The sequence below is a fragment of the Amblyraja radiata genome, chromosome 10, assembly GCF_010909765.2.
Source record: "Amblyraja radiata isolate CabotCenter1 chromosome 10, sAmbRad1.1.pri, whole genome shotgun sequence".
NCBI classification, from domain to species: Eukaryota; Metazoa; Chordata; class Chondrichthyes; order Rajiformes; family Rajidae; genus Amblyraja; species Amblyraja radiata.
Window position 1 is genome coordinate 61568543 of NC_045965.1, and position 21180 is coordinate 61589722.

Sequence of the window (21180 nt, forward strand, 5' to 3'; positions counted from 1 at the left end):
GATTGATTGATCCCTTTCACCGGATTCCCTCTTGTTTCCAGAGTCTCTTGTCCGAATATCACTCGCTCAAACCGCTGACGGCAAGCAAGGAGATCAGAGACTGCTGAAATCAGCAGGATGCACCTTCCCTTCCTTTCGTGCCTCCGTCAAGCGGCCGGAGTGGCGATCTCGGACGAGCCCCCAACTTGTGAGATATATGGTTTGTGCTCACAATCACTACTCAGAGACTAAATCGTGGAAACAAGAAATGCTTTATTTGCGAGTCTGCAGAATCGGGTGCCTCTCCAAGTTGAGACACACCGAGCAAAGGAAAAACGTCTATTTTTATACAATTCAGTATACAGTCTTTATTGATCGGACGCCTCCCCTTCTGACCCCTTCCAATCAGGGTACCGAGGTTCACAATCTTCTAACCCTCCCCTCCGTGCGTCATCAATCATTCCCTCTCCTTCCACATCATACATCGTATGTACATTTAAATTAGGTTCTTTGTCATGAGGGGCGTAAAGTTAATATTCATTTATTTTATTAAGCATGCTCAGTAGCTGTTGCCCTAACCTACTTAATTGCCTTTGACCTAAATAATAGCTTCTGTGTTGTCAGCTACATTCCTTACCTCATCTTGTTATTCTACAATGTTATCAACAGCTCTGAAGGTCTGACTGTTTGTTCGAATCACAAGGTTGGTGATTCCAACTTCTCGGCCCATCAAAAGGTCGGTGACTTCAATCACTCGGCCCCTCGCAATGATGGTGGTTTAATCATCTTATCCCTCACACCTTTCCCCCATCTGTTCAAGTTATTTTATTGTCACGTGTACCGAGGTACAGTGAAAAGCTTTTTGTTGCATGCTAACCAGTCAGCAGAAAGACAATACATGATTACAATCGATCCATTTACTGTGTATAGATACATGATAAGGGAATAACGTTTAGTGCTAGGTAAAGCCAGCAAAGCCAACGTGAGGTATAAATGAAGTCAATGGAAGGAAGGTTGGTTTGTGTGATGGCCTGGGCTGCATCCACAGCCCGATCCATTCCTTTCTGATGGTCTCTACAACTCCTTTCACTCTTTCCCAGTCCTATTGAAGAATCTTTAGCTGAAACATTAACTCTATTTCTCCTCCCACACACTGCCTTGAGGCATTATTTCCAGCACTTTGCTTCTATTTCAGTACCATTATAATCTTCCTGCCTGTGTCGGTGGTAGCCTGTATTTTCGATTTAAATGTTTTTGTCGTTTTACTAACAGATTTCCCACTGCCCACAAAAATATATATAGTTCCAACATGACATTCCAACTACTGGAGTCAATACGTCTGTAGGAAGGAACTGCAGATGCAGGTTGATACCAGAGGTAGTCACAAAATGCTGGAGTAACTCAGCGGGTCGGGCAGAATCACTGGAGAAAAGGAGCAGGTGACGTTTTGGGTGGGAACCCTTCTTCATACTGAGAGTAGAGGTGGTGAGGGAGGAGGAAAATAACATGGAGGCGAGGAAAGGCCAGAACAGGACTGGGTCTCAGTATCTCTCGTCATCCATTTTACATTTGCTGCCTTGAATCTTAAATTATTGACTGGTGTGTAGTTGGAAACTGATCTGGTGCCTCCTTTCTCACAATTTAGGAAGGAAAATGAAAGTCTTACTGAAGAGAACAAGCTGGTGGTGGCACTGAAAGAAGCTGAAACAGCATCCATCGCTGCAGAAAACCAAGTGGCAACGCTAAAAAATTCCATTGTAGAATTAATCCAGGTGAGTACAAAGTACGACTAAAGGCAAGACAAAGTACTGTAGGAACTCAGCAGATCAGGCAGCATCCTTGGAGAACACAGATTAGGTGATGGGATTAGGTTTCGGGTCAGGACCCTCCTTCAGACTGTCCTGAGGAGAGAGGGGGAGAACGTGTTCATAGCAGGCATACCTTGGAGAGATTTTGCAGTGGAGCAGTCAGAATTTAGAAACAAAGGAACTGCAGATGCTGGTTTACAAAAAAAAAGCACACCAAGTGCTGGAGTAACTCAGCAGGTCATGCAGCAACTGGAGAACATGAATAGGTATCCTTCTAAATCCATGTTCTCCAGAAATGCTGCCTGACCCGCTGAGTTACTCCAGAACTTTGTGTTTAAGAAGGAACAGTAAATGCTGGAAAATCGAAGGTAGACAAAAATGCTGGAGAAACTCAGCGGGTGAGGCAGCATCTATGGAGCGAAGGAAATCGAGACCCTTCTTCAGACTGATGTGGGGGTGAGGGGGGGGGGGAAGTAGAAAGGAAGAGGCGGAGACAGTGAGCTGTAGGAGAGCTGGGAAGCGGAGGGGAAAGAAGGGGAAAGCAGGGACTACCTAAAATTGGAGAAGTTAATGTTCATACCGCTGGCGTGTAAACTACCACCCCACACCCTCACATCAGTCTGAAGAAGGATCTCAACCCAAAACGTTGCCTATTTCCTTCGCTCTATAGATGCTGCCTCACCCGCTGAGTTTCTCCAGCACTTTGTGTCTTTTCTTGTGTATGATCTATGATCGGTAAATTAGCCAGATCTTCCAGGATTTCAACGTGCACATCAAATTACTGCAGGGACGGGCTGATTTCATCTGGATATGCCTATGGAGATATGTTTAGAGATACAGCACGGAAACAGGCCCTTCGGCCCACCAAGTCCACACTAACCAGCAATCCCCGCACATTAACTACCCTACACACACACACACACACACACACACACACACACACAAACACACGGGACTTTTACATTTACACCAAGACAATCAACCTACAAACCTGCACGTCTTTGGAGTGTGGGAGGAAACCGGAGATCCCGGAGAAAACCCAAGTAGGTCACGGTGAGAACGTACAAACTCCGTGCAGACAAGCACCAGTAGTCAGGATAGAACCCGGGTTTCTGGCGCTGTAAGGCAGCAACTACCGCTGCAACGCCGTGCCACCCATGTGGTGGAGAGAAATCTCAAAACTCCTCCACAAACAAAATACTGGGAAAGAAAATCACATTTTAAGCCATTTAAAGATTTAATGTCATCTATTAGCAGTGAAAGAAATACAAAATGGTTAACGAGGATAGTTAAGACATTTGATCTTGACAGGTTAGAGACAGCCCTGGCTGACTAACAAGTTTTGAAGAGTTGTGATCAATGGGAGTCAGATAATTGAACATTTCCTTTGCAGGTTCGATGTATGAGGTGAGAGTTTTAATGGGATTAATATGTTGCCAGTCAACAGTGATTAGAAGATCGAGATTCCAAGCAGCAGATCAGATTCAGATTCAATTTTAATTGTCATTGTCAGTGTACAGTACAGAGACAACGAAATGCAGTTAGCATCTCCCTGGAAGAGCGACATAGAATATGATTTCAATAAATAAAACTATTTACATGCATACAGTCATAGTGTTTTTCCTGTGGGAGGAGTTTCCGGGGGGGGGGGGGTGATTGGCAGTCACCGAGGTACATTGTTGAGTAGTGTGACAGCCGCAGGGAAGAAGCTGTTCCTGGACCTGCTGGTCCGGCAACGGAGAGACCTGTAGCGCCTCCCGGATGGTAGGAGGGTAAACAGTCCATGGTTGGGGTGAGAGCAGTCCTTGGCGATGCTGAGCGCCCTTCGCAGATATCGCTTGCTTTGGACAGACTCAATGGAGGGGAGCGAGGAACCGGTGATGCGTTGGGCAATTTTCACCACCCGCTGCAGTGCTTTCCGGTCGGAGACAGAGCAGTTGCCATACCATACTGTGATACAGTTGGTAAGGATGCTCTCGATGGTGCAGCGGTAGAAGTTCACCAGAATCTGAGGAGACAGATGGACCTTCTTCAGTCTCCTCAGGAAGAAGAGACGCTGGTGAGCCTTCTTGACCAGAGTTGAGGTATTGTGGGTCCAAGAGAGGTCATCGGAGATGTTGACCCCCAGGAACCTGAAGCTGGAAACACGTTCCACCTCCGTCCCGTTGATGGGGATGGGGGTGTGCGTGCCGCCCCTAGACTTCCTGAAGTCTACAATGAGCTCCTTGGTCTTCTTGGAGTTAAGGGCCAGGTTGTTGTCAGCGCACCATGCTGCTAGGAGCTGGACCTCCTCCCTATAGGCCGACTCATCGTTGTTGCTGATGAGGTCAATCACCGTTGTATCATCTGCATACTTGATGATGGTGTTAGTACCATGTACACGTGTGCAGTCGTAGGTGAAGAGGGAGTAGAGGAGGGGGCTCAGCACACAGCCCTGTGGAACGCCAGTGTTCAGGGTGAGGGTTGAAGAGGTGTGCTTGTCTAACCTAACAGACTGGGGTCTGTTGGTTAGAAAGTCCAGTATCCAGTTGCAGAGGGGGGGGGTCGATGCCCACGTTACCGAGTTTGGTGATCAGTTTAGAGGGTATAATGGTGTTGAATGCTGAGCTGTAATCGATGAACAGCATTCTTGCGTAAGTGTCTCTGTTGTCGAGGTGGGAGAGGGCGGAGTGAATTGCCGTTGAGATGGCATCCTCCGTAATCATTGCAATGCCATCATAGAGAGGAAGAGTAGAAACAAGGAACTGCAGGTGCTGCTTTACAAAAAAAAGACTGCTGGAGTAACTAAATAGGTCAGGCAGCATCAGTGGAGAACATGGATAGGTGATGTTTTTTGGATTGGGACCCTACTTCAGACTTCAGCTGTCCTTTGCTTTAAAGAACGGTCCCGACCTGAAACATCACCTATCTATGTGAGTTTGAAGAAGAACCCCAACCTGAACCATCACCTATTTAAGGTAGATAAAAATCGCTGGAGAAACTCAGCAGGTGAGGCAGCATCTATGGAGCAAAGGAACCTAATTATGTTCTCCACAGATGCTATGCTGCCTAACCTGCTGTTACTCTTTATGTCTTTTTTTGGAGGAAGACTATTGTGACTTTTTTTAATAATATCTAAAACAAGACAAGATAATTTCAAATTGTCACTTATTTGAGGTGAAACACTGCACTAATTCAGATTATTCAGAGGTTACTTGAAGCGGGCGGCACAGTGGTAGAGTTGCTGCCTTACAGCGCTTACAGCACCAGAGATCCAAGTACGATCCCGACTACGGATGCTGTCTGTATGGGGTTTGTACCTTTGTACCTTTTCCCCGTGACCACGTGGGTTTTCTCCGGGTGCTCCGGTTTAACTCCGCATTCCAAAGACGTAGTCAGACGGTGGTGAATCTTCGAGATATGTTTGACTTGCTGATTGGCCTCTATTAGAGTCATTGAGTGACACAACATGGAAACAGGTCCTTCAGCCCAACTTGTCTACGCTGACAAACATGCCCCATCTACACTAGTCCCACCTGTTTGGCCTTATCCTATCCATGTACCTGTCCACATGGTTTTTTAATGTTGTTATAGTCTCAACTACCTCGTCTGGCAATTCGTTTCATCCACCCACTACTCGGTGTGTTTAAAAAAATAAAAAGTTTTATATCTTTCTCCCCTCACCTTCAATCTGTGTCCTCAGGTTCTCAATTCTTCTCACGATCTATTCTTTGTACACCTCTATAAGATCGCCCCTCCTCCTCCGACGCTCTGAGGAATAGAGTCCTAGTCTGCTCAACCTCGTGCGAGCCACAGAAGCAGATCTACAAATTCACATTCCAAACGCTCCACACTCATAAATCTGTATTCCTACAGCAACATTTCTAACTTTAACTATGATCTTGTTAAACTCCTCTCAGATCTGTTCTTATTTCGACTCCCGGCAGGGACCGTTTCTTCCCAGGTGTTATCAGGCAACTGAACCATCCTACCACAACCCGACAGCAGTGCTGAACTACTATCTACCTCTTTGATGTCCCTCGGACTATCCTGAACCGGATTTGTATGTTCTCCCTGTGGCTGTGTGGGTTTTCTCCAGGTGCACTTTGCACTAAACGTTATTCCCTTATCATGTATCTATACACTGTAAATGGATTGATTGTAATCATGCGGTAGACAAAAATGTTGGAGAAACTCAGCGGGTGAGGCAGCCTCTATGGAGCGAAGGAAATAGGCAACGTTTCGGGTCGAAATTCTTCTTCAGACTGATGTGAGGGTGGGGGGGGCGGGAAGAAGAAAGAAAGGGGAGGAGCCAGTCATGTATTGTCTTTCTGCTGACTGATTAGCACGCAACAAAAAGCTTTTCACTGTACCTCGGTACACATGCCAATAAACTAAACTAAACTGTGGCTCAGGCCTTTGAGTCCCGACAACATCCTCATAAATCTTTTCTGCATTTACCCTATCTACTCCTCATGATCTAATACCCTCAGGCTCCTGCGCTCCAAGGAGTGGAGTATGTGTGCATCAGTATTTGTGCTGTGTGTTCTATGCAATTCCATGAAATGCGTTTGTCACGATGCATCTTTCCATCGCTGCAGATGAATCAGCTTTCAACCTCGGCATGTAACAGACTAGCCGGAGGGAAGGACTTGCTTGGGGAGAAGGTGGAGAGTTCCATCGTCGCTAATCAAAGGTTACAACAGGTCCTGGAGGATTTGAGGGCTCGAACGGTAAGAGATAAGGGCCTGTCCCACTTAGGCGACTTTTTAGGCGAATGCAGGAGACTCTGTGCTCGCCACATGTTCGCTGTTGGTCTCTGGTGAGTCTCCTTCATGGTCGCGAGGAGTTCCCGCATTCTGGGAACTAGTTGCGGCCTCAGTATGGTCGCCGCAAATTTTTCAACAATTGGTCGCCATGGAGAAAATCGATACTTTTGTAGTCGTAGGTGCAGTTTTAGTGGGGTTTTGATTGGCTGATTGTGGGGAAAAAAACAAGCACGAGTTTTCAGAACCAAGGAGAACCGACCGGTGATGTTAAATGTCCGCTAAACTTCACAGCTGTGTATCTCTGGTTATTGGCTTTGCACCGTGTGAATTTCAGACAGCGCTCCCCCCCCCCCCCCCCTCGCTTTCCCTGGCTCCCGCCTTTTCGATGTGTGTGTGTGTGTGTGTGTTCCACTCTGACACTCACCGTTCCAGTTCCCGGTTTTTCAAGCGAGTGCCGTGAACTTGTCTGCTGAAAAATCGCCTAAGTGGGACAGGCCCTATATGTTGTTGTCATAGCAACGTCTTTGTCACTAACAAAAAAGAGAATTCTAATGATCGCCTTTTGAAGTTGGAAAATATGGAGAGGCCGATTTAGAATTCAAAATAAAATGGCAACCTCGTGAGAATAGCACTTGAGATCAGAGGGAGAGGTTTTACAGTTCTTTTATATAGTCAAGCAATGAGCAAAGGCAGATCGGTGGCGCAGCACTAGCGTTGTTGCCTTACAGCGCTTATAGTGCCAGAGACCTGGGTTCAATCCTGACTACGGGCACTGTCTGTATGGAGTTTGCACGTTCTCCCTGTGACCGCGTGGGTTTTCTCCAAGACTCCAAAGACATACAGGTTTGTCGGTTAATTGGCTTGGTATAAATGTAAATTGTCCCTAGTGTGTGTGGGATAGTGTTAGTGTGTGGGGATCGCTGGTCGGTGCGGTCTGATTTCCGCGCTGTATCTCTAAACTATACTGAGGGCAAAGTATGTCATACATTAGGGAAATACTGAAAAGGACTTGAAAGGCAGGTCTTTTATTCCCTGTAATGCTCCTTTTAGGTTACTAAACATGTTCAAAATGTTTTTTGATCTATCTGTTCCACGCACACCAGCTCGATATGTTAGAGTTGTCCCACATTCAGGGGAAAAAGGAATATTTCAATGTTTGAAATATTATTTCCCACGGTCAGAATCACTGCAGACTTCTGCAACAGTAGTATCAAATATTTGGTATCTTTACTGCTTTGGAGGTTTAGTTTAGTTTATAGATACAGCATGGAAACAGCACCTTCTGCCCACTGGGTCCATGCCATCTGTCGATCACCCGTTCACACGAGTTCTAAATTATCTCACTTTCTCATCCACGCCCTGGACACTTGCGGTATTTTACAGAGGCCACGAAACCCACAGTTCTTGGGGATATTGGAGGAAACCGCCCTATAATGCTACGCTAGTGACTTCATTCTAATCCTACTTTCTCCTTTCAGCCACGTATGGATTGTACCAACACGCAGATGGAAGGCTTGACTCAGAAGTTGACAAGAAGTGAATCAAAAACGATCGCAAGTATTTTGCCTTCTACATTCCTAAATATCTCGCATTCATCATTCTTAAGTATTGTTTGATTGAAAGACACAGCCTGGGTACAGGCCCCGCGTCCCATCGAGTCCACGCCGCCCATTGATTATCCGTTCATACTAGTTCCATGTTATCCCGTTTTCTAACCCACTCCCTACACACTGGGGGGCAATTTACAGAGGGCCGATTAACCTACAAACCCACACATCTTTGTGATGTGGGAGGAAAACAAGGAGGCAGATTATTATCTCAATGGTGTCAGATTAGGAAAAAGGGAAGTGCAACGAGATCTGGGCTTCCTTGTACACCAGTCACTGAAAGTAAACATGTAGGTACAGCAGGCAGTGAAGAAAGCTAATGGCATGTTGGCCTTCATAATGAGAGGATTTGAGTATAGGAGGAAAGAGGTCCTTCTGCAGTTTTACAGGGCCCTGCTGAGACCACATCTAGAGTATTGTGTGCAGTTTTGGTCTCCTAATTTGAGGAAGGACATCCTTGCTATTGAGGCAGTGTAGCATAGGTTCACGAGGTTAATCCCTGGGATGGCGGGACTGTCATATGAGGAAAGATTGGAAAGACTGGGCTTGTATTCACTGGAATTTAGAAGGATGAGTGCGGATCTTGTAGAAACGTATAAAAAAGGACTGGACAAGCTAGATGCAGGAAAAATGTTCCCAATGTTGGGGGAGTCCAGAACTAGTGGCCACAGTCTAAGAATAAAGGGGAGGCCTTTTAAAATGGAGATGAGAAAAAACGTTTTCACCCAGAGAGTTGTGAATTTGTAGAATTCCCTGCTACAGAAGTCAGTAGAGAGGCCAATTCACTGGATTAATTTAAAAGAGCGTTAGATAGAGCTCTTGGGGCTAGCGGAATCAAGGGATATGGGGAGAAGGCAGCCACGGGTTAGTGATTGCTGATGATCAGCCATGATCGCAATGAATGACGGTTCAGGCTCAAAGGGCCAAATGGCCTCCTCCTACATCTATTTTCTATGTTTCTATGAAACCTCAGCACCCAGAGGAAACCCACACGGTGACAGGGAAAACGTGCAAACTCCATGTAGACAGAACCGAAGGCCAGGATGAAACCTGGGGATCGGGTGCTGTGGTGAAGTGATCTGAATGAATATAGAAGGGAAAAATAAACACAATGTGCTGGAGTAACTCTGTGGGTCAGGCAGCATTCCTGGAGAACATGGATAGCTAATGCTTCGGGTTGACACCCTTCAGAAGCGAGTCTGGTTCCGTTATTCCCAATTGACTTTGCAGAAGAATCACTTGTTTCTTTATCAAAAATCTTTTTACAGCATTTAAAAGATAAACTCATAGAAGCGGAGAGAAATGCTAAAGAAGCCTTAGAGGTCCGCCAGAAAGAAAAGGTAAGACTTAGGACGTTAGGAATCTTGTTGTTTAATTAGAAAACGTGAATAATTAATGTACAATAATTAGTTTCGTTTTCTTAGTTTAGAGATACAGTGCGGAAACAGGCTCTTCGGCCCACCGAGTCCGCGCCTACCAGTGATCCCCGCACACAAACATGATCCTACACACACTAGGGACAATTTTGCACATATCAAGTCAATTAACCTACAAACCTGTACGTCTTTGGAGTGTGGGAAACCGAAGACCTCGGAGAAAACCCACGCAGGTCTACTGCTGCGCCACTGTGCCCCTGTTGATGCTTTAAATAGTTAGCTGATGCTTTAACTAAATGTAACCTCTTTTCCAGGATAACTCGCTCTTTGCAAAGCAGCTTTCAAAATCTGTTGAAGAAACAAGAGCACGTCTACAGAGCCAGCTTAGGAATAAAGAAGCTGAGAGTGACAGATTGTTAGCGCAAACACTTGTAAGTTGAATTGCAAAATATGACAATTCTTAACAGGATGGCCACAGAAACTTAAAATGGCACAGAACGGTATCCTCCGAAACCTTTTACAGTTACTTAGTTCAGAGTTTGGAGATACAGCGTAGAAACAGGCCATTCAGCTCACCGAGTCCGTATCGACCAGCGATCATCCGTGTACACTAGTTCTATCCTGCACATTAGGGACAATTTACAGAAGGCAATTAAACCACAAACCCACACGTCTTTGGGATGTGGGAGGAAACCGGAAAACACACGCAGTCATAGAGAGAACATACAAACTCCATACAGACAGCACCCGTAGTCAGTACACACGACTATAATAAACTAAACCAAAACCATTTGTTGAAATGTCTCTTTAAAAAATTGTTATTGTATCCATGCCATGTAATCTGTGACTTTAATAATCATATTCCCTCTATTCATGTTTAGTTTAGTTTAGAGATGCAGAGTGGAAACAGGCCCTTTGGCTCACAGAGTACGTAATGACCAGCGATCCCCGCACACTAACACTATCCTCCACACGCTAGGGACCATTTACAAATTTTCCATGCCAGAGAAAACCCACGCGGTCACGGGGAGAACGTACAAACTCAGTACAGGTAGCACCCGAGGTCAGGATTGAACCTAGGTCTCTGATACTGTGAGGCAGCAGGTCTTCTAGCTGCACTGTGCCACCCTTAATCCGCCTCCCATTTTTGTCAGCTAAATTTATCAATGCAAACCCTTCTAATTGCTTATATATAAATATCAGTGTGTCCCGAAACGTCACCCATTCCTTCTCTCCAGAAATGCTGCCTGTCCCGCTGAGTTACTCCAGCTTTTTGTGTCTATCTTCGGTTTAAACCAGCATCTGCAGTTCCTTCCTACACTAGATAGAAAGAGTTCCATGTGCTTTCTTCACCATTCTACAAGATTGTGACTGACAATTTATCTCAGCACCACTTTCCTGCCATATCGCATGGTATCCGACCCGCAGATAGCACCTAGAGTTCGAGTCTGTGTCTGTGTGAGGCAGCAACTCTACCACTGAGCCACCTGTATCAGAAGTCCCTTTCAGCACTTTCACCCGTGTATGCAGGAGGTGATCTGTGGATAGTGGGCGAATTGTCAACCTGTATTCAATGTTTCAGAGATCTGAGAGGACAGTAATTGGCCAGCAGTTGCAGATTGAGTGCCTCCAGGCACGGTTGGCAACTGCGAAGGAAAAGGCCAAAGAGGACAAAACTGTTTTAAAGAAGGCAACACGAACTCAAAAAAGAAGAGCGGAGAGATTTGAAGCTACTGTAGGAAGCCTTCATTCTCAGATAAAAGACAAGGTAACTTTTAGACTTTAGACCAGACTTTAGAGATACAGCGCGGAAACACCGTGTCGGCGCCGCCCAGCGATTGCCCTGTGCACAAGCACTATACTACACACTATGGACAATTTACAGTTTTACCTAAACCATTTAACCTACAAATCTACACGTCTTTGGGAGGAAACCGGAGCACCCGGACAAAACCCACACGGCCACAGGGAGAACGTACAAACTCCGCACAGACAGCTCCTGAGGTCAGGATCAAACCCGGGGCCCGTGGCGCTGCGGGGCAGCGACTCAACCACTACGTCACTGTACCGCCCTCATGCTCATGAAATAGAAGGAGCAGAGATATTCAATGAACCTGGGCCCTCACATCCAATAGACAATAGGTGCAGGAGTAGGCCATTCGGCCCTTCGAGTCAACACCGCCATTCAATGTGATCATGGCTGATCATCCACAATCAGTACCCTGTTCCTACCTTCTCCCCATATCCCCTGACTCTTGAAAGTATCCAGAGAACCAGCCACCACCGCCATCTGAGGCAGAGAATTCCACAGACTCACAACTCTCTGTGAGAAAAAGTGCTTCCTCGTCTCCGCTCTAAATAGCTTACCCCTTATTGTTAAACTGTGGCCCCTGGTTCTGGACTCCCCCAACATCGGAAACATGTTTCCTGCCTCTATTGTGTCCAAACCCTTAATAATCTTATATATTTCAATAAGATTGCCTCTCATCCTTCTAAACTCCAGAGTATACAAGCCCAGCCGCTCATTCCCTCAGCATATGACAGTCCCGCCATCCCGGGAATTAACCTTATAAACCTACGTTGCACTCCCTCAATAGCAAGAATATCCTTCCTCAAATTAGGTGACCATAACTGCACACAATACTCCAGGTGTGGTCTCACTAGGGCTCTGTACAACTGCAGAAGAACCTCTTTGCTCCTATACTCAACTCCTCTTGTAATAATGGCCAGCATGCCATTCACTTTCTTCACTGCCTGCTGTACCTGCATGCTTACTTTCATTAACTGATGAGTGATGAACAAGGACCTCCAGATCCCGTTGTACTTCCCCTTTTCCCAACTTGACACCATTTAGATAATAATCTGCCTTCCTGTTTTTGCTACCAAAGTGGATAACCTCACATATATCCACATTAAACTGCATCTGCCATGTATCTGCCCACTCACCCAACCTGTCCAAGTCACCCTGCATCCTCATCCCTCAGGTGTATTCTAATGGTGGCCAGTAGTTCAAGGACTTATCCACTGAGTCTAAACCATACGGATAAAAAGGAGCTCCAATTCTGTTGAATTTGATCATGTCATCAATTGTTGTTGCTGGATGTGGATGGGTAAACCGGGGTGCCCCCACATTGTAACCTGGGCTCCCGATCCCTGCCATTGCCACAGTGTCACCCCAAGGATGCTGCACCCAGCTGGATTGCCATTTTCTTGCTTAGAATCTACATCCCGGACACCTCGCGTGCACTTCAACCTCCTCAGTCCAGAGGAAGTTTATGAGAACGATCCCAGGAATGAGTGGGTTAACATATGATAAGCGTTTGAAGGCGCTGGGCCTGTACTCACTCGCTGGAGTATAGAAGGATGTCGGGGAGACCTCATTGAAACGTACCGAATAGTGAAAGGCCTGGATAGAGTGGATGCGGAGAGGATGTTTCCACCAGTGGGAGAGTCTAGGACTAGAGGTCATAGCCTCAGAATAAAAGGACAGTCCTTTAGGAAGGAGATGAGGAGGAATGTCTTGTATCTGTGGTGAATCTGTGGAATTCATTGCCACAGGCTGTGGAGGCGGTCAATGGATATTTTTAATACAGCTGGATTCTTAATTAATAATAATAATAATAATAAATACTTTATTGATCCCCTCAGGGAAATTCAGATGTCCAGAAGCCCCCAACCAACAAACCCACAGATTCAAAACGAACGCAGACAGAAAATACATAGAATACAATGTGGACACTACCTGAGAGCAATAAATACTTAAAAAGACCAATAATTAACAATTAAAAATTATAAATTGCAAAATGCATCCCCCTACAGCCTAGCGGTCCGAATTATAAAATCTAATGGCTGCAGGGGTGAAGGATCTCCTGAACCGCTCCGTTCTACAGGGCAGGGAGAGGAGCCGGTTGTTGTTCCGAGTTCTCTTTTGACTCTCCAGAATTACATGGAGGGGATGCCCGGGTTTTTCAGGATGACCTGCACCTTGTGCCTCATACGCCTCTCAAGCACATCCATCCCAGAGTCTACTCTCCCCTCCAACACTGAGCTAGCTCGTTTAACCAGTTTGACCAGCTTCTTGTTGTTTTTTGCACTAATGCTGTTGCCCCAGCAGACAACAGCGTAGAAAATAACACTTGCAACCACAGTGTTGTAAAACATGTGCAGCATTTCATTACACACATTGAAGGATTTGAGCCTTCTGAGGAAAAAGAGTCTGCTCTGGCCTTTTTTGTAGAGGGAGTCAGAGTTGACAGACCAGTCCAGTTTGTTGTCAAGGTGCACTCCAAGGTATTTATATGTCTGCACCACCTCAATGTCAGCCTCTGCAGCGTTGATCGGCTGAAGGGGGAGCTTGGACCTGCCAAAGTTAACCACCATCTCTTTAGTCTTAGTTGTGTTCAGGATGAGACAGTTCTCTTCACTCCAGGCACAAAAGGAACTGGTCAAGTTCCTGTATTCCTCCTCCTGCCCGTTCCTTACACATGCCACAATCGCTGTATCATCTGAGTATTTCTGTACATGGCATGTGTCAGACTTATAGTTAAAGTCTATAGTTAATTAGCATGGGTTTCAGGGGGTCATGGGGAGAAGGAAGGAGAATGGTGTTAAGAGTGAAAGATAGATTAGCCATGATTGAATGCAGAGTAGGCTTGATGCGCCTAATTCTGCTCCTAGAACTAATGAACTTCAACACTTGAACCACTTTCAATTCCTAGACCCCCATTGCCTCATCCCTACTGTGGGCGCCAGTCCCTTTCCACCTCCATTCCCCACCAAGAAGCTCTCACGAGCGTTGGGTCCTTCCTTGGGGGAAAAAAGATTCCAACATCTGCAGATCATTGTGTTGACATTTTACTTTTCGTAATCCTACTTGGGAATACGATGACTACAGGGATCAGACCTGGGACCTCACATCTCAGTTTGTTCTCAAAATGACCCTTAGTGCTCTCCTTGATGTGCCCCTTCTCTCTAGGAACTGAAGTTATTCGAGGCACATAGGACCGTTGATACCTGGAGCAAACAGTACAGTGCTGCAGTTGACAGCAAGGCCCAATTAGAAACTAAAATTATCTCACTCTCCAGGTAAGTAGAGCTGACTTAAGGTTTGCCATGTGTTTGTAAATCTTAGTTCTTTTGTGTGACTTTTAGATTCAATGATACTTTATTGCCACCTGCACCTGGGTACAGCGAAATGCTTTAATTTGCATACAACCCGGTAAAATCATACATAGAAACATAGAAAATAGGTGCAGGAGTAGGCCATTCGGCCCTTCGAGCCTGCACCACCATTCAATATGATCATGGCTGATCATCCAACTCAGTATCCTGTACCTGCCTTCTCTCCATACTCCCTGATCCCTTTAGCCACAAGGGCCACATCTAACTCCCTCTTAAATATAGCCAATGAACTGGCCTCAACGAACATACAGCGAACCTCACCTAGATGGTACACAAGAGTCGCTCATGTTTCTGGTGCTGTCAAAGTTGTATAAAGTTCATTGAGAAGACCCAACTTCTGCTCACAACGGTGAACCAGGCCTGCCGTCGCACGTGGCGGCAAGTGCCCCCCCCCCCCCCCCGGGTCCCCCTACATCTTGGTGGCCCCAGCACCAGGTTCGCCTACGTTCCAGGCCACCTTCCTCGCTCTTGGCGGTGTGGGTCTCCGATATCGATGATTAGGCCTACCTGGAGAAGGTGGCTGACCTGGCACTCTGGTGCCTCCTCTTGGATGTCACTAAATCTAAGGAACAGATTGTGGACTTTCGAAAGGTACAATAACCTAGGACGTACACGCCACTGGGGATAAATGGGACTTCGGTGGATAGGGTGAGCAGCTTTAAATACCTGGGAGTCCAAATCACAGAGGATCTGACATGGACAACACACACTGCCACACTGGTGAGTAAGGCCTTTACCACCTCAGGCAACTGAGGAAATTCAGAGTCTCTCTGAGGATCCTTCAATCCTTCTACCCTGTTGCTGTAGAAAACATCTTGTCCGGTAACATCTCAATCTGGTTTGGCAACAGCTCTGCCCAGGACTGGAAGGCTCTGCAGAGAATAGTTTGTTCGGCCGAACTACACTCCCCTACGCCCCTGCATGACCTATACACCAGGAGGTGCAGATCCAGAGCCAGCAAGATCATGAAGGCCCCCTACCACCCCAGCAACAGACTGTTCCAGCTGCTGCGGTCAGGCAAGCGCCTCCGCTGTCACGCTGCGAAAACAGAGGATGAGAAGGAGTTTCTTCCCACAGGCCATCTGATCTCTGTAAACTGATCTCACCGGGGCATAATTACTGCTGTATCTTGTAAATGTAAAAAATGTAAATACTGGTTCTATTCTGTTCTGGTGTTTTGTACAATCTTGCAGGCATTGCCACTTTCATTTCACTGTACATCTTGTATGTGTATGTGACAAATAAAGTTGACTTGACTTTCCATATGCAGCTATTTGTTATCCGACTTACTGTTAGTTTTTAGTTTAGAGACAGAGCGCGGAAACAGACCCTGTGTGTGCTACTTGTGTTTAATTTAGTGTGCGCTTGGTGAAAGCTTCCATCTTTAAAGCTGTGTCCCTTCAGTTTATTGCACCTTCCTCTGTGAACAGGAGGGTGGATGCCGTAAAAGAGCAGCTTACGAAAGGCACAGAAAGAGCCAAATTGACAAGCCACAACCTTCTGGACAAAATGCATGCCACCAGTTTGGAAACGGCCAGTCTCCAAATGGAAAATGCACAACTAAAGGTTCAGCAGAACAATTAAACATGAAAGTCTTTTGGAATTGAGAGGCATTTAATTTTATTGTTTAGTTTGAGCACCTTGGAACATTTTTCGACATGGAAGGTGATATATTAGGAAAAAAACATAGTATAGTACAGCACAGGAACAGGCCCTTTGGCCCACAATGTCTGTACCGAGCATGAGGCCAAGATAAACTAATCTCATCTGCGGGCAAATCGTCCATAACTCTCCATTCCCTGGATCATTCCTGGGTCAATATAGAAACCTCCGACATGCCACGATCATATGTCATATATTTGATGCTTTGCACAAGTTGATTATATGTTTGTGAGATAGCCCCCTGTGGGTAATAATGCCTTTGACAAATGGTGCCATGGATTTAGAAACATAGAAAATAGGTGCAGGAGTAGGCCTTTCGGCCTTTCGAGCCAGCACCACCATTCAATGTGATCATGGCTGATCATCCAGAATCAGTACCCCGTTCCTGCTTTCCCCTCATATCCCTTGATTCCGTTAACCCTAAGAGCTATATCCAACTTTCTCTTGAAAACATCCAGTGAATTGGCCTCCATTGCCTTCAGTGGCAGAGAATTCCACAGATTCACAACTCTTTGGGTGAAAAAGTTTGATATTGATCACCTTTCTTCAAAATCTCCACAATCCCCATAAAAGCTCTTTTATTTACTTCATTTCCTCCATACTATTTCTCAAATTTCTCAATAACATGGCAGGAGGCCATTCAGCCTTTCAATCCTATGTCGGCTCTTAGACCATTCCCATCAGTCCCATAACAACACTTACCTAGTAGCCTATTGAGGTTAATAAATAACATTAAGAAACTATTAACTAATAACCCCTCTCTCGTCCCTATGCCCCCTCCACCCCAGTGTGCACCCATATCTCCCACGAGGAAAGAAGTAGAGGTATATGGGTCTCATGCGGGTACATGGGATTGGCATCATAAACACCATGAATAAGATGGGCTGAAGGAGCTCTTTTCTGTGATATGTGATTCTCTAACTTTTTGCTTCCCTTACCCCTGGGATAAATACTTTTAGTTACATTTAAAGATACAGTTTGGCCCACCGACCAGCGATCCCCCATACACTAACGCTATCCTTCATGTACAATGGACAATTTACAATTTTACCGAAGCCAAATTAGCCTTTGGAGTGCGGGAGGAAACCGGAGCACCCGGAGAAAACTCACGCAGTCACGTGGAGAATGTGCAAACTCCGTGCAGACAGCACCCGTGGTCAGGATCGAACCCGGGTCTGTGGCGCTGTAAGGCAGCAACTCTACCGCTGCGCCACCGTGCCGCCCCTTATTATGTCCGATAAACTTCTATAGTTTCTTTCGTCTTAAGTTGAGACCTTTACAGTTTTATTACAGGATGGTTTTCATTGGCATTTAATGTCAATTTGTAGGAATTGGGCTCTTGTTTCCTGGTGATATTCAGAAAGCCGAGGTCAAGTAAATTCTTCATCTATGGCTTTGTTTCCCACATTATTTTAAATTGTATTACTTTAATCCACTCTAGAGGAGCCACTGATTTACTGTTCTCTTAGCCAGAACATTTTACACTGCAGAGACCTGCATGTGGCTTTCTCCCCCGCAATGAAATGATCCTCAACATGAAGTCAGGAATATGTGTCAGAGGTGGCACAGTGGTGCAGCAGTAGAGTTAACATAGAAACATAGTTTTCAAGAAGGAACTGCAGATGCTGGAAGATCGAAGGTACACAAAAATGCTGGAGAAACTCCAGCATTTGAAACTGAAGAAGGGTTTCGGCCCGAAACGTCACCTATTTCCTTCGCTCCATAGATGCTGCTGCACCCGCTGAGTTTCTCCAGCATTTTTGTGTACCATAGAAACATAGTTGCTGCCTTACAGTGCCTGCAGCGCCTGAAATCCGGGTTCAATCCCAACAACTGGTGCTTGTTTGTACGGAGTTTTACGATCTCCCCGTGACCATTTGGGTTTTCTCCCAGATCTTCGGTTTCCTCCCACACTCCAAAGACAGGTTTGAAGGTTAATTCTCAAGTTCACAAGTAATAGGAGTAGAATTAGGCCATTCGGCTCATTGAGTCCACTCCGCCATTCAATCATGACTGATCTCTGCCTCTTAATCTAATTTTCCTGCCTTCTCCCCTTAACCCTCGACACCCGTTGCCTAGGTATAAATGTAAATTGTCCCTAGTGTGTGTGGGATAGTGTTAGTGCGCGGGGATCGCTGGTCGGTGCGGACTCGGTGGGCCAAAGGGCCTGTTTCCGGATTGCATTTCTAAACTAAACCAAAAAGGTAGACACAAAGTTCTGGAGTAGCTCAGCGGGTCAGGCTGCATCTCAGGAAAAAAATTGATAGGTAACATTTCGGGTCAGGACCGTTCTTATTTGAATAGAAGTCTCCACTATATTTTTAATTCAGTCACTAGCCTGTCACAGTGGCTGCGAGAATACAGAAACCCGAAAATGATGTGGTGATGTTGTCATTCACAGGCCTCGCTAACAGCTTTGGAAGAGAGAGCAGTAATAACAGCAACAGAACTGATGCAGCTCCAAGCCAAAGCCAAAGCCAAACAACTGGAGGAGGCTGTTGTGCAATACGAAACTCGGGTATTAAACATTTATCCAGCCAAACCCAGCTGTTTATGAGGAAGCTGGAATGAGGAAATTTCTTAAAGCTCAGAAGCTAAACATTGTAAAGTCATCATAAAATGCTGGAGTAACTCAGCAGGACAGGCAGCATCTCTGTAGAGAAGGAATGGGTGACGTTTCGTGCCAAGACCCTTCTTCAGACTTCAATCTGCACTGCAGGCTGAAGTGACTCCTTGCATGTATAGGAAAGAACAGAAGATGCTGGTTTACGCCGACGATAGGCACAACATTTTGGAGCAACTCAGCGGGACAGGCAGCATCTTGGGAGAGAAGGAATTGGGTGACGTTTTGGGTCCAGGGAGAAGGGTCTCGAACCGAAACATCACCCTTTCTTTCTACCCAGAGATGCTGCCTGTCCCACTGAGTTACTCCAGTATTTTGTGTCTATCCTCTGCGTAAACCAGCACCTACAGTTCCCTCCTACACCTTGCAAAGTTGTCATGGATCCAGTTGAATGTTGCCTGGCTCGACCAACAAAAGAAAATCAGGAAACTCTTGAGTCCATGAGAAAATACATGAATTTTGATATTCAGTTTAACTTCTTGCAAGTGTTAAACTATATCCAAATGTAAACGGCTTGGTCTGAGTGGTCAGTTGTACTTTGAACTTGGGACCTACAGAAGGTTATTGGACATAAGTGTATATGTCACGATAGTTATATTTGTCACGACCAACACTAGATCCTGTTCTTACAGACATCAGCTGATGAATTAAAGGCTGATCTTGAAAAGGCTGCAGTAGAAAGCAGGCGGATAAGAGATATGGGAGATACAGTAAAAGTAAGTCATCAACTGCATCTTGCATTTAAAGGTGTCATTTTCCTTTAATATTCAGATCCAAAGGAAGTTCTTGGGTCTTCTCTTACACTTTACTGGGCCAGTGGACACAGGAAATGTCTCAAATGCTCTTCATGAATGACTCAAACATCTATTCCAGAACACTGTGTGGTGTTGAGGCATTATAAGGTGCTAGGAGGGAGCGATGGACCAGCATTGGTTGAATGGCTGTAGACTGGATGGGCCGAACGGCCCAATTCTACTCCTATCACATATGAACTTATCAACATTTGAGATATTGTGAGCAGTTTTGGGCCCCATATCTGCGGAAGGATGTGCTGGCGTTGGAGAGGGCCCAGAGGAAGTTTACGTGGATGATTGGGTTAATGTATGCAGAATGTTTGAGGGCTCTGGGCCTGTAGTCACTGGAGTTTAGAAGGATGAGGGGGTTCTCATTGAAACCTACCGAATAATGAAAGGCTTAGATAGAGTGGATTATGAGAGGATGTTTCCAGCAGTGGGAGAGGTTAGGGCAAGAGTGGCAAAGCCTCAGAATAAAAGGGCATAGCTTTAGGATGGAGATGAGGAGGGATTTCTTTAGACAAATGCGGGTTAATCTGTGGAATTAATTGCAACAGATAGCTGCGGAGGCCAAGATAATGGCTATTTTTAAAGCAGAGACATGGGCTTTTGAGTAGTAAGGGTGTCAAAGGTCTTGTTGAAGGGAGGGGCAGGAGAATGGGGTTGAGAGGGAAATATAGATTGGCCATCATCAAATGGCCAAAGGGCACTCGATGGGCTGAATGGCCTAATTCTGCCCCTGAGTCTTTTGACCTTAGTGCATCAGTAAACAATTTTTATGATTACACTTTAATTTCTTAAAAATTTGGGAATATTTGTTATTCTCCAGAATTTGTTCTCTGAACAGGTGAAGGGAGTGAATTTGACAGCAACTTTCGAAAATAAATTGAATGGCGATGTTAACAAGACAAGCATTAGTTAGCAGGCTGAGGGAACCAGGCAGTGGGTGCGATTGAAGTGGCTCATTTAAAAAGCTGATTACATGTACTAGCCTTGATCCTGCACTGTGGATGCCTTGATTGTAATCATGTATAATCATTTTTTGGTGACTGAATAGCAGATAAAAAAAAAGCTCTTCATCAGAAACATGTTCCCGATGTTGGGGTAGTCCAGAACCAGGGGCCACAGTTTAAGAATAAGGGGTAAGCCATTTAGAACGGAGATGAGGAAACACTTTTTCTCACAGAGAGTTTGACAAATGGTGCCATGGATTTAGAAACATAGAAAATAGGTGCAGGAGTAGGCCTTTCGAGCCAGCACCGCCATTCAATATGATCATGGCTGATCATCCAGAATCAGTACCCCGTTCCTGCTTTCCCCTCATATCCCTTGATTCCGTTAACCCTAAGAGCTATATCCAACTTTCTCTTGAAAACATCCAGTGAATTGGCCTCCATTGCCT

General features: G+C 45.6%; 1 protein-coding gene across 1 annotated transcript in view; it reads left to right on the forward strand.

The window, feature by feature from the left end:
- The window catches only part of LOC116977409 (outer dense fiber protein 2-like), a 38423-nt gene extending 19505 nt beyond the window's left edge, over nucleotides 1–18918 (forward strand). The window contains exons 4-12 of the mRNA XM_033027837.1: nucleotides 1625–1751; nucleotides 6368–6499; nucleotides 8014–8088; nucleotides 9411–9482; nucleotides 9833–9949; nucleotides 11101–11286; nucleotides 14494–14603; nucleotides 16130–16265; nucleotides 18763–18918. Of these exons, the coding sequence (XP_032883728.1) occupies nucleotides 1625–1751; nucleotides 6368–6499; nucleotides 8014–8088; nucleotides 9411–9482; nucleotides 9833–9949; nucleotides 11101–11286; nucleotides 14494–14603; nucleotides 16130–16265; nucleotides 18763–18918 (1111 nt within the window). The remainder of the gene's footprint in view (nucleotides 1–1624; nucleotides 1752–6367; nucleotides 6500–8013; nucleotides 8089–9410; nucleotides 9483–9832; nucleotides 9950–11100; nucleotides 11287–14493; nucleotides 14604–16129; nucleotides 16266–18762) is intronic.
- Nucleotides 18919–21180: the final 2262 nt, after the last annotated feature.